At 44.7% G+C, this 16,369-nt stretch overlaps 1 protein-coding gene and 1 long non-coding RNA gene across 2 annotated transcripts in view; one reads left to right on the top strand and one right to left on the bottom strand.

The window, feature by feature from the left end:
- Positions 1 to 1,116, top strand: part of LOC139379251 (FRAS1-related extracellular matrix protein 2-like) — a 9,098-nt gene extending 7,982 nt beyond the window's left edge. Inside the window, exon 9 of the mRNA XM_071122048.1 lies at positions 992 to 1,116. Within this exon, the coding sequence (XP_070978149.1) occupies positions 992 to 1,116 (125 nt within the window). The remainder of the gene's footprint in view (positions 1 to 991) is intronic.
- Positions 1,117 to 1,388: 272 nt separating this feature from the next.
- Positions 1,389 to 2,324, bottom strand: LOC139379133 (uncharacterized). Its single transcript, XR_011628371.1, has 3 exons — positions 2,220 to 2,324; positions 1,674 to 2,116; positions 1,389 to 1,557 (listed from the first exon to the last, which is right to left on the bottom strand). It is a non-coding gene; the product is annotated as an uncharacterized lncRNA (long non-coding RNA).
- Positions 2,325 to 16,369: the final 14,045 nt, after the last annotated feature.

The raw sequence follows: 16,369 nt of genomic DNA, 5'->3' as shown, positions 1-16,369 counted from the left end.
CTAGTGACACGCAGGCGAGACTACCGACACGCAACTACCGACACGCAGGCGAGACTACCGACACGCAACTACCGACACGCAACTACCGACACGCAACTACCGACACGCAACTAGTGACACGCAGGCGAGACTACCGACACGCAGCTAGTGACACGCAACTACCGAGACTAGCGACACGCGGGCGAGACTAGCGACACGCAGCTACCGACACGTGGGCGAGACTAGCGACACGCAGCTACCGACACGTGGGCGAGACTAGCGACACGCAGCTACCGACACGCGGACGAGACTAGCGACACGCAGCTACCGACACGCGGACGAGACTAGCGACACGCAGCTACCGACACGCGGGCGAGACTAGCGGCAGGCGGGCGAGACTAGCGGCAGGCGGGCGAGACTAGCGGCACTCATAGTGCCACCTGGTGGCAGCTTTAATGAATTGCATCTTCACCTATCCCTCTCTCTCTCATCCCTCTCGCTCTCTCTGTCTCTCTCTCTATTCCCTCTCTCTCTCATGCCTCTTTCTCTCTCCTGCCTCTTTCTCTCTCCCTCTCTGTCTCTCTCATCGTTCTTTTGTCTCCTCCTCCCTCTGTCTCTCTCTCTCTCTCATCGTTCTTTTGTCTCCTCCTCTCCCTGTCTCTCTCTCTCTGTCTCTCATCGTTCTTTTGTCTCCTCCTCCCCCTGTCTCTCTCCTCTCTCTCATCGTTCTTTTGTCTCCTCCTCCCCCTGTCTCTCTCTCTCTCTCTCTCATCGTTCTGTTGTCTCCTCCTCTCCCTGTCTCTCTGTCTCTCATCGTTCTTTTGTCTCCTCCTCTCCCTGTCTCTCTCTCTCTCTGTCTCTCATCGTTCTTTTGTCTCCTCCCCCTGTCTCTCTCTCTCTCTCTCTCTCTCTGTCTCTCTCTCTGCCTCTCTCATCCTTCTTGTATCCTCCTCCCCCTGTCTCTCTCTCATCCTTCGTTTGTCTCCTCCTCCCCCCGTCTCTCCCTCTCTAGATGAGTTCCAGCCCATGACCAGCAGTGCGTCTGTGGCATCCCTGGTGATCGCCGTGGAAACAGGGCTGTCTGACGAAGAACTGTCACTAGAACCACCAACCCCTACTGGGGACAACCAGTCCTGAGACCACAGGGCCTAACTGGGGCCACACTGGTGCCAGAACCATGACTGTACCGGGGTTAAGTCTGGTTTAGCCTGGCCCTTGGACAAATCTAACCTGGGACAGAGGACGGAGACATACCTGCAGGCTAAGATTTACTTGGACTATGACTGCATGTATGGACATACCTGTCTATGGCTACCTGAGATGGACCTACCTGGGATGGACCTACCTGTCTATGGCTACCTGGGAAGGGCATACCTGGGATGGACCTACCTGTCTATGGCTACCTGGGATGGACCTACCTGGGATGGACCTACCTGTCTATGGCTACCTGGGATGGACCTACCTGGGATGGACCTACCTGTCTATGGCTACCTGGGATGGACCTACCTGTCTATGGCTACCCGAGATGGACATACCTGTCTATAGCTACCTGGGATGGACCTACCTGTCTATGGCTACCTGGGATGGACATACCTGGGATGGACCTACCTGGGCTGGACCTACCTTCTATGGCTACCTGAGATGGACATACCTGTCTATGGCTACCTGGGATGGACATACCTGTCTATGGCTACCTGGGATGGACCTACCTGGATAAACTGATCTGGGATGGACCTACCTGGGATGGACCTACCTGGGTTGGACCTACCTGGGTTGGACCTACCTGGATAAACTGATCTGGGATGGACCTACCTGGGATGGACCTACCTGGGATGGACCTACCTGGATAAACTGATCTGGGATGGACTTACCTGGGATGGACTTACCTGGGATGGACCTACCTGGGATGGACCTACCTGGATAAACTGATCTGGGATGGACCTACCTGGGTTGGACCTACCTGGGATGGACCTACCTGGGATGGACCTACCTGGATAAACTGATCTGGGATGGACTTACCTGGGATGGACCTACCTGGGATAGACCTACCTGGATAAACTGATCTGGGATGGACCTACCTGGGATGGACCTACCTGGATAAACTGATCTGGGATGGACCTACCTGGGATGGACCTACCTGGACAAACTGATCTGGGATAGCCCTACTTGGGATGGACCTACCTGGATAAACTGATCTGGGATGGACCTACCTGGGATGGACCTACCTGGGATGGACCTACCTGGGATGGACCTACCTGGGATGGCCCTATCTGGGATGGGATTGCATGGCTCATCTCGTACCTACATGGGGAATAGACTGGCTATGGTTTATGGTCCTCTGCCCTGTATGGATTATGGAGCTGTAACTACAGTATGGAGTAAAAGGTGTGGCTATACCTTTCTGAGATATGGACTTGGCTGGTTGGTTACCTGGTGGGCTATTCTGTGTCATGGAACTGTTATGTGGAGCCCAGGAAATGCATCTGGAACAAAGTGTTTCACAATAAGTGTTCAGGTCACGCACTGACCAATATGGAAACAACGGAACCTTGGGATCTGTTAAACCCATATCTCTAGAAGCGACAGTTTGAAACGGAACCTTGAGATCTGTTAAACCCATATCTCTAGAAGTGACAGTTTGAAACGGAACCTTGGGATCTGTTAAACCCATATCTCTAGAAGTGACAGTTTGAAACGGAACCTTGGGATCTGTTAAACCCATATCTCTAGAAGCGACAGTTTGAAACGGAACCTTGAGATCTGTTAAACCCATATCTCTAGAAGTGACAGTTTGAAACAACGGAACCTTGGGATCTGTTAAACCCATATCTCTAGAAGCGACAGTTTGAAACGGAACCTTGGGATCTGTTAAACCCATATCTCTAGAAGTGACAGTTTGAAACGGAACCTTGGGATCTGTTAAACCCATATCTCTAGAAGTGACAGTTTGAAACGGAACCTTGGGATCTGTTAAACCCATATCTCTAGAAGTGACAGTTTGAAACGGAACCTTGGGATCTGTTAAACCCATATCTCTAGAAGCGACAGTTTGAAACGGAACCTTGTCCACCATCACGCAGAGACACACAGCACTGTTGTAGCTTACATGACACGAGGTTCACTCAATACTCGTGAACAACCGGTGCAGATATCACGGGGACTTTTATTTTTGGGGGAAAAAGCCTCAAAAGAACTCTGGGAGATGTAGTCACAGTGGACCTGCTCTGACATTATCTCCGCTGTGTCTGGAACGAGGCTGGTCTCTACCTACGGTAACCATGGATACGAACACACAACTACGTAGTGTTGCTACAACAACGCTGCGGTATTTTTAAAGTACCACACCAGTATTATCTATACCCTGCCTGTGTCTATTTCTATGGTCACATATCTGCCGGTCAGTCTGTCTATATCTGTACCATGATCTCACAGTATTGCATTGTTTCATTTCCTGCTTTTTAAAGTTGTTTTCTTTACTACATACAGTACCTCTGTCTGGCTTAACTGGCCAATCAGAGTTGGTTGTGTCTTTTGACTGGCCAATCAGAGTTGGTTGTGTCTTTTGACTGGCCAAGCAGAGTTGGTTGTGTCTTTTGACTGGCCAAGCAGAGTTGGTTGTGTCTTTTGACTGGCCAAGCAGAGTTGGTTGTGTCTTTTGACTGGCCAAGCAGAGTTGGTTGTGTCTTTTGACTGGCCAAGCAGGGTTGGTTGTGTCTTTTGACTGGCCAAGCAGAGTTGGTTGTGTCTTTTGACTGGCCAATCAGAGTTGGTTGTGTCTTTTGACTGGCCAAGCAGAGTTGGTTGTGTCTTTTGACTGGCCAATCAGAGTTTGTTGTGGTTGTGTTGTTGCCATGTTGTTGCCAATTTTTAAAACCAGGGCCATGTTCAGTAGGAAAAGGTTTTGGAACGTTCTAGATTAAAAAAATTATATGAATAGAGCCGCTGTGATTTCAGTATTTTACATGTCAGAGAGGCATGTTTGTTTGATATTGAACAAAAATATAAACACAACATGTAAAGTGTTTGTCCCATGTTTCATGAGCTGAAATAAAACAGAAATGTTCCATATTCACAAAAAGCTGATTTCTCTCAAATTGTGTTTACATCCCTGTTAGTGAACATTTCTCTGCCAAGATCATCCATCCACCTGCCAGGTGTGGCATATCAAGAAGCTGATTAAACTGTATGATCATTACACAGGTGCACCTTGTGCTGGGGACAATAAAAGGCCATTCTAAAAATGTGTAGTTCCCTGAGGGAGCGTGCAAATCTGCTGCAAAAAAAAAATGCAATGTTTATTTCTCTACCATAAGCCGCCTCCAACGTCGTTTTGGTATATCTAACAGGTCTCACAACCAGCTTCTTCGCCTGCGGGATCATCTGAGACCAGCCACCCAGACAGCTGATGAAACTGACGAGTATTTCTATCTGTAATTAAGCCCTTTTGTGGGGAAAAAACTCATTCTGATTACTCTGACTGGCTCCCAAGTGAGTGGGTTTATGCCCTCCCAGGCCCATCCATGGCTACGCCTCTGCCCAGTCATGGGAAATCCATAGATTAGGGCCAAATTAATTAATTTAAATTGACTGATTTCCTTCTGTGAACTGTAACTCAGTAAAATCCTTTAATGTTGCGTTTCATATTTTTTGTCTGAACGTAACAAAAGGTTGCGTCCTGCTGAACGTGCCCCTGGCGGGTTCTAGAGTTATCCCCTTCGTTGACAGTCAATGTTACGGTAACCTTCTGGAAACCTTTTCAGAACCTTTCTTCAACGTTGTTCGTTGGTTGTTTTTTGGTGGGAGGGACTGTCTGCAAAATAACATGTCTGGGTAATCTCAGTGGATGCAGCCCAAACTGCACCCTATTCCCTATATAGTGCACTACTTTATACCAGAGCCCTATTCCCTATATAGAGCACTACTTTATACCAGAACCCTATAGAACCCTATTCCCTATATAGTGCACTACTTTAGACCAGAGCCCTAATCCCTATATAGTGCACTACTTTAGACCAGGGCCCTATTCCCTATATAGTGCACTACTTTAGACCAGGGCCCTATTCCCTATATAGTGCACTACTTTAGACCAGAGCCCTATTCCCTATATAGTGCACTACTTTAGACCAGAGCCCTATTCCCTATATAGTGCACTACTTTAGACCAGGGCCCTATTCCCTATATAGTGCACTACTTTAGACCAGAGCCCTAATCCCTATATAGTGCACTACTTTATACCAGAACCCTATAGAACCCTATTCCCTATATAGTGCACTACTTTAGACCATAACCCTATTCCCTATATAGTGCACTACTTTAGACCAGAGCCCTATTCCCTATATAGTGCACTACTTTAGACCAGAGCCCTATTCCCTATATAGTGCACTACTTTAGACCAGAGCCCTATTCCTTATATAGTGCACTACTTTAGACCAGAGCCCTATTCCCTATATAGAGCACTACTTTATACCAGAACCCTATAGAACCCTATTCCCTATATAGTGCACTACTTTAGACCAGAGCCCTATTCCCTATATAGAGCACTACTTTATACCAGAACCCTATAGAACCCTATTCCCTATATAGTGCACTACTTTAGACCAGAGCCCTAATCCCTATATAGTGCACTACTTTATACCAGAACCCTATAGAACCCTATTCCCTATATAGTGCACTACTTTAGACCATAACCCTATTCCCTATATAGTGCACTACTTTAGACCAGAGCCCTATTCCCTATATAGTGCACTACTTTAGACCAGAGCCCTATTCCTTATATAGTGCAGCACTACTTTATACCAGGGCCCTATTCCCAATATAGTGCACTACTTTAGACCTATTCCCTATATAGTGCACTACTTTAGACCAGGGCCCTTTATCCTATTCCCTATATAGAGCACTACTTTATACTATATATTCCCTATATAGTGCACTACTTTATACCAGAACCTTATAGACTCTGGTTACAGGTAGTGCACTACTTTAGACCAGGACCCATGGGACTCTGGTTACAGGTAGTGCACTACTTTAGACCAGGACCCATGGGACTCTGGTTACAGGTAGTGCACTACTTTAGACCAGGACCCATGGGACTCTGGTTACAGGTAGTGCACTATAAAGGGACTAGGGTTCCATTTGGGAGACAGACCTAGATGTTGTTTTAAGTATTACACTTCCACACTTCCACATGGTTTACTCTGAACAACCATGTAGAGTATTAAAACAATCATGTATTAAAACAGACTATAACATTAATATAACTTTATACACACACACACACACACACACACACACACAGTAGGTGTTCCATCAGATGAGAGGACAGGTAACTGTTGTGGGGGGGAAGCAGACACCACAACACAGTGTAAGCATATCAGGGTGTGTGTGTGTGGTAGGTTGGCTAATGTGAGCATATCAGGGTGTGTGTGTGTGGTAGGTTGGCTAATGTGAGAGGAGACCGATTGCACGGAGGACAACAGACATTTCAGACCACGATTAACACCTGGTACACACACACACACACTACAAGGCTACACACACACACTATGAGGCTACACACACACACACTATGAGGCTACACACACACACTATGAGGCTACACACACACACACTATGAGGCTACACACACACACACTACGAGGCTACACACACACACTATGAGGATACACACACACACACTATGAGGCTACACACACACACACTATGAGGCTACACACACACACTATGAGGCTACACACACACACTATGAGGCTACACACACACACTACGAGGCTACACACACACACTACGAGGCTACACACACACACACTACGAGGCTACACACACACACTACGAGGCTACACACACACACTACGAGGCTACACACACACACTACGAGGCTACACACACACACTACGAGGCTACACACACACTACGAGGCTACACACACACACACTACGAGGCTACACACACACACACTACGAGGCTAAACACACACTATGAGACTACACACACACACTACGAGGCTACACACACACTACGTTAAGCATGAGGCTGCATCAGTATACTAAAGTGGCTAATGTTGTATACTTTCAGTGTCTCCTCTCCTCCCCTCCTGTACTCCATTCTCCTGACCTCCCCACCCTCCACCGCCTCTCCTCACCCCTTCTCCTCCCCTCCTCACCCCCTCTTCTCCCCTTCTCACAGCCTCTCATCCCATTTCCTCCCCTTCTCTTCTCCCCTCCTTCTCCCCTCCTCTCCTCCCCACCCCCTCTACTCTCCTCCTCTCCTCTCCTCCCCACCCCCTCTCCTCCCCTCCTCTCCTCTCCTCCTCCCCTCCTCTCCTCTCCTCCTCGTTAAATACACAGAGGTTGTGGTTCCATGTTGCAACAATCTAGAATCCTCTCTGAAACACCTGAAACAAAAAACACCTTAGACACAGTTTAAACCTGAGACACACCTACCACAGACCTGAGACACACCTAACACAGACCTGGGACAGAGGTAGACCAGTGAAATTACCTGAGTCACCACTTACACCTGATGAAAGTAAGCTAAATAAATAAATACTGTCTGAGTCTGTAGGTAAGGGGGAAACTCCACCCACATGTCTCTAATAGACAGAACCACTGTCCTCCCCTACCCACATGTCTCTAATAGACAGAACCACTGTCCTCCCCTACCCACATGTCTCTAATAGACAGAACCACTGTCCTCCCCTACCCACATGTCTCTAATAGACAGAACCACTGTCCTCCCCTACCCACATGTCTCTAATAGACAGAACCACTGTCCTCCCCTACCCACATGTCTCTAATAGACAGAACCACTGTCCTCCCCTACCCACATGTCTCTAATAGACAGAACCACTGTCCTCCCCTACCCACATGTCTCTAATAGACAGAACCACTGTCCTCCCCTACCCACATGTCTCTAATAGACAGAACCACTGTCCTTCCCTACCCACATGTCTCTAATAGACAGAACCACTGTCCTCCCCTACCCACATGTCTCTAATAGACAGAACCACTGTCCTCCCCTACCCACATGTCTCTAATAGACAGAACCACTGTCCTCCCCTACCCACATGTCTCTAATAGACAGAACCACTGTCCTCCCCTACCCACATGTCTCTAATAGACAGAACCACTGTCCTCCCCTACCCACATGTCTCTAATAGACAGAACCACTGTCCTCCCCCCACTCCTCTCCTCCCTCTCTCCTCCCCTACCCACATCTCCTCTCTAATAGACAGAACCACTGTCCTCCCCCTCACTCCTCTCCCCCTCTCTCCTCTCCTCCCTCTCTCCTCCCCTACCCACATCTCCTCTCTTATAGACAGAACCACTCCTCTCCCCCTCTCTCCTCTCCTCCCTCTCTCCTCCCCTACCCACATCTCCTCTCTAATAGACAGAACCACTGTCCTCCACCCACTCCTCTCCCCCTCTCTCCTCTCCTCCCTCTCCTCCCCTACCCACATCTCCTCTCTTATAGATAGAACCACTGTCCTCCCCCCACTCCTCTCCTCCCTCTCTCCTCCCCTACCCACATCTCCTCTCTAATAGACAGAACCACTGTCCTCCCCCCACTCCTCTCCCCCTCTCTCCTCTCCTCCCTCTCTCCTCCCCTACCCACATCTCCTCTCTTATAGACAGAACCACTCCTCTCCCCCTCTCTCCTCTCCTCCCTCTCTCCTCCCCTACCCACATCTCCTCTCTTATAGACAGAACCACTCCTCTCCCCCTCTCTCCTCTCCTCCCTCTCTCCTCCCCTACCCACATCTCCTCTATAATAGACAGAACCACTGTCCTCCCCCCACTCCTCTCCCCCTCTCTCCTCTCCTCCCTCTCTCCTCCCCTACCCACATCTCCTCTCTTATAGATAGAACCACTGTCCTCCTCCCACTCCTCTCTCTCCTCTCCTCCCTCTCCTCTCCTCCCTCTCTCCTCCCCTACAAACATCTCCTCTCTTATAGATAGAACCACTGTCCTCCCCCCACTCCTCTCTCCTCTCCTCCCTCTCTCCTCCCCTACCCACATCTCCTCTCTTATAGACAGAACCACTCCTCTCCCCCTCTCTCCTCTCCTCCCTCCCTCTCTCCTCCCCTACCCACATCTCCTCTCTTATAGACAGAACCACGGTCCTCTCTCTTTCTTCTCCCTCTCTTCTCTCTCTCTCTCTCTCCAGCCATGTGTTCCAGCTTAGCATCAGCTCCTCTTTCTGTCTGTCTCTTCCTCCTCCTCAGAGTAATCTTCATCACATCAAAAGGAACAGGTCAGTTCAACACTAACTATTAATATCTACTGTATTCAAGTAATTAAACCTTTAACTCACTGTTAGACTCACTTCCTACACTAACTAAACCTTTAACTCACTGTTAGACTCACTTCCTACACTAACTAAACCTTTAACTCACTGTTAGACTCACTTTCTACACTAACTAAACATTTAACTCACTGTTAGACTCACTTTCTACACTAACTAAACCTTTAACCCACTGTTAGACTCACTTTCTACACTAACTAAACCTTTAACCCACTGTTAGACTCACTTTCTACACTAACTAAACCTTTAACTCACTGTTAGACTGTCACTTCCTACTGTCTCGACAGCTAAATGAAGGGCTGTGTTTTGACGTGAGATCTGCTAAAAACCCAATGTTTCACATACGTCTTACATTGAGTAGAGTTACACGCAATAGTGAATAGTCAGATTAATATAATACTGTATTTTGATTTAAACTCTTACACGCTTTGGAACGAGAACAAAGAACGATTTCCCTCATAATCCTGTTTACATGGACACATCTGTCATCGGGCTGCTGATGGGACTCTGATAAATGCAGAGAACTGCCAATGAAAAGAAACGCTCCACCCAACAGTGATCATGTTATGTTTGGGAATCCTATTTGGTTCTGAGTTCGGACATGTAAAGTTTGTATGTGAAAACTATTTCTCCGACCCCGAACTTTCAGTTGTTTTAGTAAAAAACTCACTTCACTCAGGTATGTGAGGGAGGCTGGCGCTGTTGGTACAGGTTAAATACACAGCAGGAACGCTGATTAGGTTCTTTCACGTCTTCTCAGAATTAGAAAAATGGATCAGAAAACAAGGTGTTTTAATCGGCTTATGCTTTACGCCATGCTGATTTAAGATGAGCAGAGTAAGGTGTTTACACGACTAATGTCGTACTCAGCCTACTGTCATAATCAGTCTAGGATCTTATTATTCGTGTGCATGTAAACATACTCATTGACATCAATTAATAATTTTGCGAGAAAAGTTTGAGGTGCGCAGGCTTATCTGAACCGGAACCCTAAACACAGGCTAGCCTAAATCTCTCTGGCATAAATTTCTCTGGCATAAATCTCTCTGGCATAAATCTCTCTGGCCTAAATCTCTCTAGCCTAAATCCCTCTAGTCTAAATCCCTCTAGTCTAAATCCCTCTAGCCTAAATCCCTCTAGCCTATAGTCTAAATCCCTCTAGTCTAAATCCCTCTAGTCTAAATCCCTCTAGCCTAAATCCCTCTAGCCTATAGTCTAAATCCCTCTAGTCTAAATCCCTCTAGCCTAAATCCCTCTAGCCTAAATCCCTCTAGCCTAAATCCCTCTAGCCTAAATCCCTCTAGCCTAAATCCCTCTAGTCTAAATCCCTCTAGCCTAAATCCCTCTAGCCTAAATCCCTCTAGCCTAAATCCCTCTAGCCTAAATCCCTCTAGCCTAAATCCCTCTAACCTAAATCCCTCTCGTCTAAATCCCTCTAGTCTAAATCACTCTAGCCTAAATCCCTCTAGCCTATAGTCTAAATCCCTCTAGTCTAAATCCCTCTAGTCTAAATCCCTATAGCCTAAATCCCTATAGCCTAAATCCCTATAGCCTAAATCCCTCTAGCCTAAATCCCTCTAGCCTAAATCCCTCTAGCGTAAATCCCTCTAGCGTAAATCCCTCTCGTCTAAATCCCTCTCGTCTAAATCCCTCTAGCCTAAATCCCTCTAGTCTAAATCCCTCTAGTCTAAATCCCTCTAGCCTAAATCCCTCTAGTCTAAATCCCTATAGCCTAAATCCCTCTAGCCTAAATCCCTTTAGCCTAAATCCCTCTAGCCTAAATCCCTCTAGCCTAAATCCCTCTAGCGTAAATCCCTCTAGCGTAAATCCCTCTCGTCTAAATCCCTCTCGTCTAAATCCCTCTAGTCTAAATCACTCTAGCCTAAATCCCTCTAGCCTATAGTCTAAATCCCTCTAGTCTAAATCCCTCTAGTCTAAATCCCTCTAGTCGAAATCCCTCTAGCCTAAATCCTTCTAGACAGTCTGATAAAGTTATTATTGACTGAGTGTTAATAATGTATGAAGCTTAAAGATCCAACGCAAATGTTTTTTTTTTATATCAATATCAAATCATTTCTGGGTGATAATTAAGTAAAAAAACAAAAATCATTTTTTTTAGCAAAAAACTCTCAAGCAAGAATTTAGCTAAGACTGCCTGGGAGTGGTCTGAGTGGGGAGTGTAAAACTGAAAACGATCTGTTATTGGCAGAGAGGTTTGGGACTCTGTTATTGGCAGAGAGGTTTGGGACTCTGTTATTGGCAGAGAGGTTTGGGACTCTGTTATTGGCAGAGAGGTTTGGGACTCTGTTATTGGCCTATTAACTAATTGACCACCTGGTGGTCAAGCCAAAACTCCACCCACGCTGATTAGAGAGTCCTGTGATTATATTTTCAACCTGCAACTATCAGAAAATAACACTGATAAAACAAAGTTTTAAGTTCCCACGTTTGTAGATACTCCATTCACCGTATGTCGACTGCAGCGCGGATCTTCTGCACTACGGACTGAATCCAGTCCTTAGTGTTTGAGTTGTGTCGAGGTGAATAGTTGATCCTCTGTAAAAAAAAAAATACATTTAAAAAAAGCACCCTTAATCTGAACACTGACCTCTCCCTCTAGATCAGACAGACCCTGACCCTGGGCTGACCTTTGACCCCTGGCTGACACAGTTCCAGGTCGTACAGCTAGACGGGTCACCGGTGTACCCACCCTGTGGAAGAGTCCTCGCCACGACCACACCACCGCCGCCGACTCCAACGGTCAAACCTACAACCGCAACTAAAACTTACCGGGTGGTTGACATAGATGGGTCTCCTGTGATCCATTACCACCCCTGCAGGGTCATACCGGTGGAACGACAACACCCGGACCAACATCTGACCACAAGACCACCGCAATCACAAGAAACGGTCAAAGCTAAAACCACAACTACAACGACAGCTCCAACCACAACGACAGCTCCAACTACGACTGTGAACAGGAAAGCCCATGTTAATCAACCACTATTTGCCAAAACAGTTGGTCACCCCCTCAACCGCCCTTACCCAAAGTTGCACCTCCCCCTCCTTCTGGCCAATAGCAGGCCAGCTCTGTCCCGCTACAATTTGCTCAGTTGTTTCAGACTCCCTGCTCATTGGCTGTTTCCTGGACACAGACTGCTCTCTAAGCCAATAGGAAGGCTCCCTCGCCAACACAGCGGGACCAATAGCGTGGCGTGGACCAATAGCAAGAGGAACAGAGACTTGGTGTCGTTACTGAAGAGGAGCAACAGACAGTCTGTCCTTCTGTCAGTCCTGAGGAGAGGACAGACTCACAGAAAGAACATTGTAGGCTCCTCCTCTGAAGAGGGGGACTATAGAAATAAAATGAATAGAACAGGCTTGGAACCTCTAACCCTGGTCATATGACTGGTAAATAGAATGAATAGAACAGGCTTGTAACCTCTAATCCTGGTCATATGACTGGTAAATAGAATGAATAGAACAGGCTTGGAACCTCTAACCCTGGTCATATGACTGGTAAATAGAATGAATAGAACAGGCTTGTAACATCTAATCCTGGTCATATGACTGGTAAATAGAATGAATAGAACAGGCTTGGAACCTCTAACCCTGGTCATATGACTGGTAAATAGAATGAATAGAACAGGCTTGGAACCTCTAACCCTGGTCATATGACTGGTAAATAGAATGAATAGAACAGGCTTGTAACATCTAATCCTGGTCATATGACTGGTAAATAGAATGAATAGAACAGGCTTGGAACCTCTAACCCTGGTCATATGACTGGTAAATAGAATGAATAGAACAGGCTTGGAACCTCTAACCCTGGTCATATGACTGGTAAATAGAATGAATAGAACAGGCAATTTGAGAGGTAAACTCATGGGTACAATTGCAATGGCTGCCTGGTATTGTGATGCAATCATTTCCATGGTAATGTAGAATGTTCATTCAAATGATTCTGATTGTGGCTCATGCAATGGAATTTATATTTTGTAATGTCAGTTGTTGATTCAACAAATCACAGCAAAGGGTGGGTACACTTCCTGCTTTTACTTCCTGCTTTGCTCCTGTGGGTACACTTGCAAAGGACGCCAGTCCACCCATTACGCAGGCATAGACTTGAATGAGGACACATTCTATTCATTTTAATTCTATGGAATGGACAACCACTTCATTGGACGCTGGACAGATTCATTGTCTCATTTATTGGACAGATAATATTCTAATATAATAAGTATTATTATTACTAAACATACGTGAGGTATAACAGTGTTAACTGTTATATAAAATGTCTCAAATAAATCAATCATAAAATACACTGCTACAATTCACTTACTGTAGTAGTTACAGTAAGTAATACATAAGTGAATATATTATATTGTATCATTGATTACTAAGTGATGACATTATATTGTATCATTGATTACTGATGACATATTGCTTAATTGATTACTAAGTGATGACATTATATTGTACCATTGATTACTGATGACATATTTCTTAATTGATTACTAAAAATTCTAAACGCCTGTTTTTGCTATGTCATTAAGGGGTATTGTGATGTCATTGTGGGGTATTGTGATGCCATTAAGGGGTATTGTGATGTCATTAAGAGGTATTGTGATGTCATTATGGGGTATTGTGATGTCATTATGGGGTATTGTGTGTACTTTCCAAATGCACAGTATATATATAGAAAATATTTATATCCTAATATTTCTATATTTCTTAATTCCAGCCTTTTACTTTTAGATTTGTGTGTATTGTTGTGAATTGTTAGATATTACTGCACTGTTGGAGCTAGAAACACAAGCATTTTATGACACCCGCAATAACATCTGTTAAATACAGTATGAGACCAATAACATCTGTTAAATACAGTATGTGACCAATAACATCTGTTAAATACAGTATGAGACCAATAACATCTGTTAAATACAGTATGTGACCAATAACATCTGTTAAATACAGTATGTGTATGTGTAACAGTATAACTTTAGACTGTCTCCTCGCCCATAGCCGGGCGCGAACCAGGGACCCTCTGCACACATCAATAACAGTCACCCACAAAGCCTCGTTACCCATCGCTCCACAAAAGCCGCGGTCAATAAATTGCGACCAATAAATGTTGATTTGATTTTAATATCGTCTCTTATAGGAAGTTCTTAGAAACATCTATTTTTCCCAATACATTATAAAGAATTCAACTCTATATGAAAGGCAATACCTTCAGAACGTACTCGATGAATGAATACTCATTCGTGTTTTGGAGAACATGTCACGATAGATGCACAGTTTATGGTCGAAGGTTGCCCCCTGCTGGAAAACAAATACATTCTTAATAAGGGAACTTTTTTCCCTCCAACAACAAGATCTCTCCCAGATGCAAATTCTCTGTAACACACATATATCTGACATTGAATGGAAGATAGGTTGGTTGCTCCCTGCCAAATATTTGTAAATCAAATCAAGTAAAATTATTCACTATTCATGGATTTAAAAGGACATGACACATTTTCGGTGATAACGAAGGGGAAACTATTATACACCATTTTATGTGACTCTGTGAAGTTATTTTGGAGCGAGTTAAGTAATTAAATGTTTAATTTCAATTAATAAGACCCATGTATTTCCAAGGAAATATGTCATTTGTCATTATTCAAATGAAAACAAAGCTACTTGAGTTAGTTTCTTCATGCTCTCTCGTAAATTTTACATGCACAAACTAATATCCCCAAATGCAATATATATTTTTTTACTTGAAATCAAATATTAGTCAATTACTGTAATATTTGTGTTGTGGAGAAATGACCAGGCAGGAGACGGGAGTACAGTTAGTTTTCGTTTAGTCAAAAACCCCTCGTGCGCTACAGTTCCCGGCACCCCAGTGCGCATGTGCATTTCCTATTAGGTGTAGTAACGTAACACTGCCGTAATGCATTACTGCTTAGTAACAGCACAGTAACTAATATAAACAGACGCAGATCCCAGATACTACAATAACAACAACAACCAAACATTTATTCTTACAACTCTATCGTAGGTTTTTACAATTGTAACCCCTGACCTTTTTTGTTTGTTTATTTTACTGGAGGTACTTTAACTTTTAAAACGGTTGTCACTGGCAATTCGTGTGTAGTGATTTGCATTTGTTGTGTTTGTTTATTTGCATTGCTTTAAATGTTATTTCATGTTTCTCACGAAGAAAATAGGACATCACTAGAAGTATATGTTTATGTGTGTTGTAATTAGAAATGTTATCAATTAAAAAAGAACCGTTCTGAATTAGGACCAGGATCATTCCTGTCTCAGCTGAGCCGGAGGCCGATTTCAAAACTTCACCGGTTTGTTGACCGATTTAGCGGACTAATGTTCGGTACAAAGACGTTCAGATCCTTATCAGATCGATACCATTCTAATCGATCAACGTAAAGCCGCGTGGGACAACCGAGATGATTTACTGTCGAATTGATCACGACATGGTGACTTTTTGTTGTTGTTGATTTCACGTTGAATTCACCGTAGTTGACAATTCAACCAAATGTAAATCAAAACTAGATGTTGAACTGACGTCTGTGCCCAGCGGGAATGGAGTAGTGCATTACTTTACTTTACATACTTTACATACTTTACTAGTGACAGTTTGAAGGTAATAGACTCAACGAAACGATATTGCCACGAGCAGCACCGCAGATATTGAGATGAGAGAGATGCAAGACTCCGCTCTCACAAGATGTCGCTCTCACAACATGGTAGGCAGGGGACTAAACCCGGAGAGAAGTTGAGCCTCACACTTCAACACTCTCTGTTGTTGTGGAAACACACTGGGCTATTTACATTCTGCATCTGTGTCATATAGCTGAGTCTACCGTTTGTCAACTATAACACACCTAGTTGATTAGTGGTATGCAAGTTAGCATTTCGTTGTACGATGTATATCTGTACATACAACTAATACAACTCAAAGGTGCACTATGCAGAAATCACTCAACCATTTCCTGGTTGCTAAAACTATAGTAGTTTGTCTAATTTTAGTTTATGTGACAAATTAATCTAGTATAGTCTAGAGAGTCATTGTTCCATC

Source organism: Oncorhynchus clarkii, chromosome 21 (genome assembly GCF_045791955.1).
Source record: "Oncorhynchus clarkii lewisi isolate Uvic-CL-2024 chromosome 21, UVic_Ocla_1.0, whole genome shotgun sequence".
NCBI lineage: Eukaryota > Metazoa > Chordata > Actinopteri > Salmoniformes > Salmonidae > Oncorhynchus > Oncorhynchus clarkii.
Note: the sequence above shows the minus strand (reverse complement) of the source record. Positions and strands in the feature narration are given on the sequence as shown.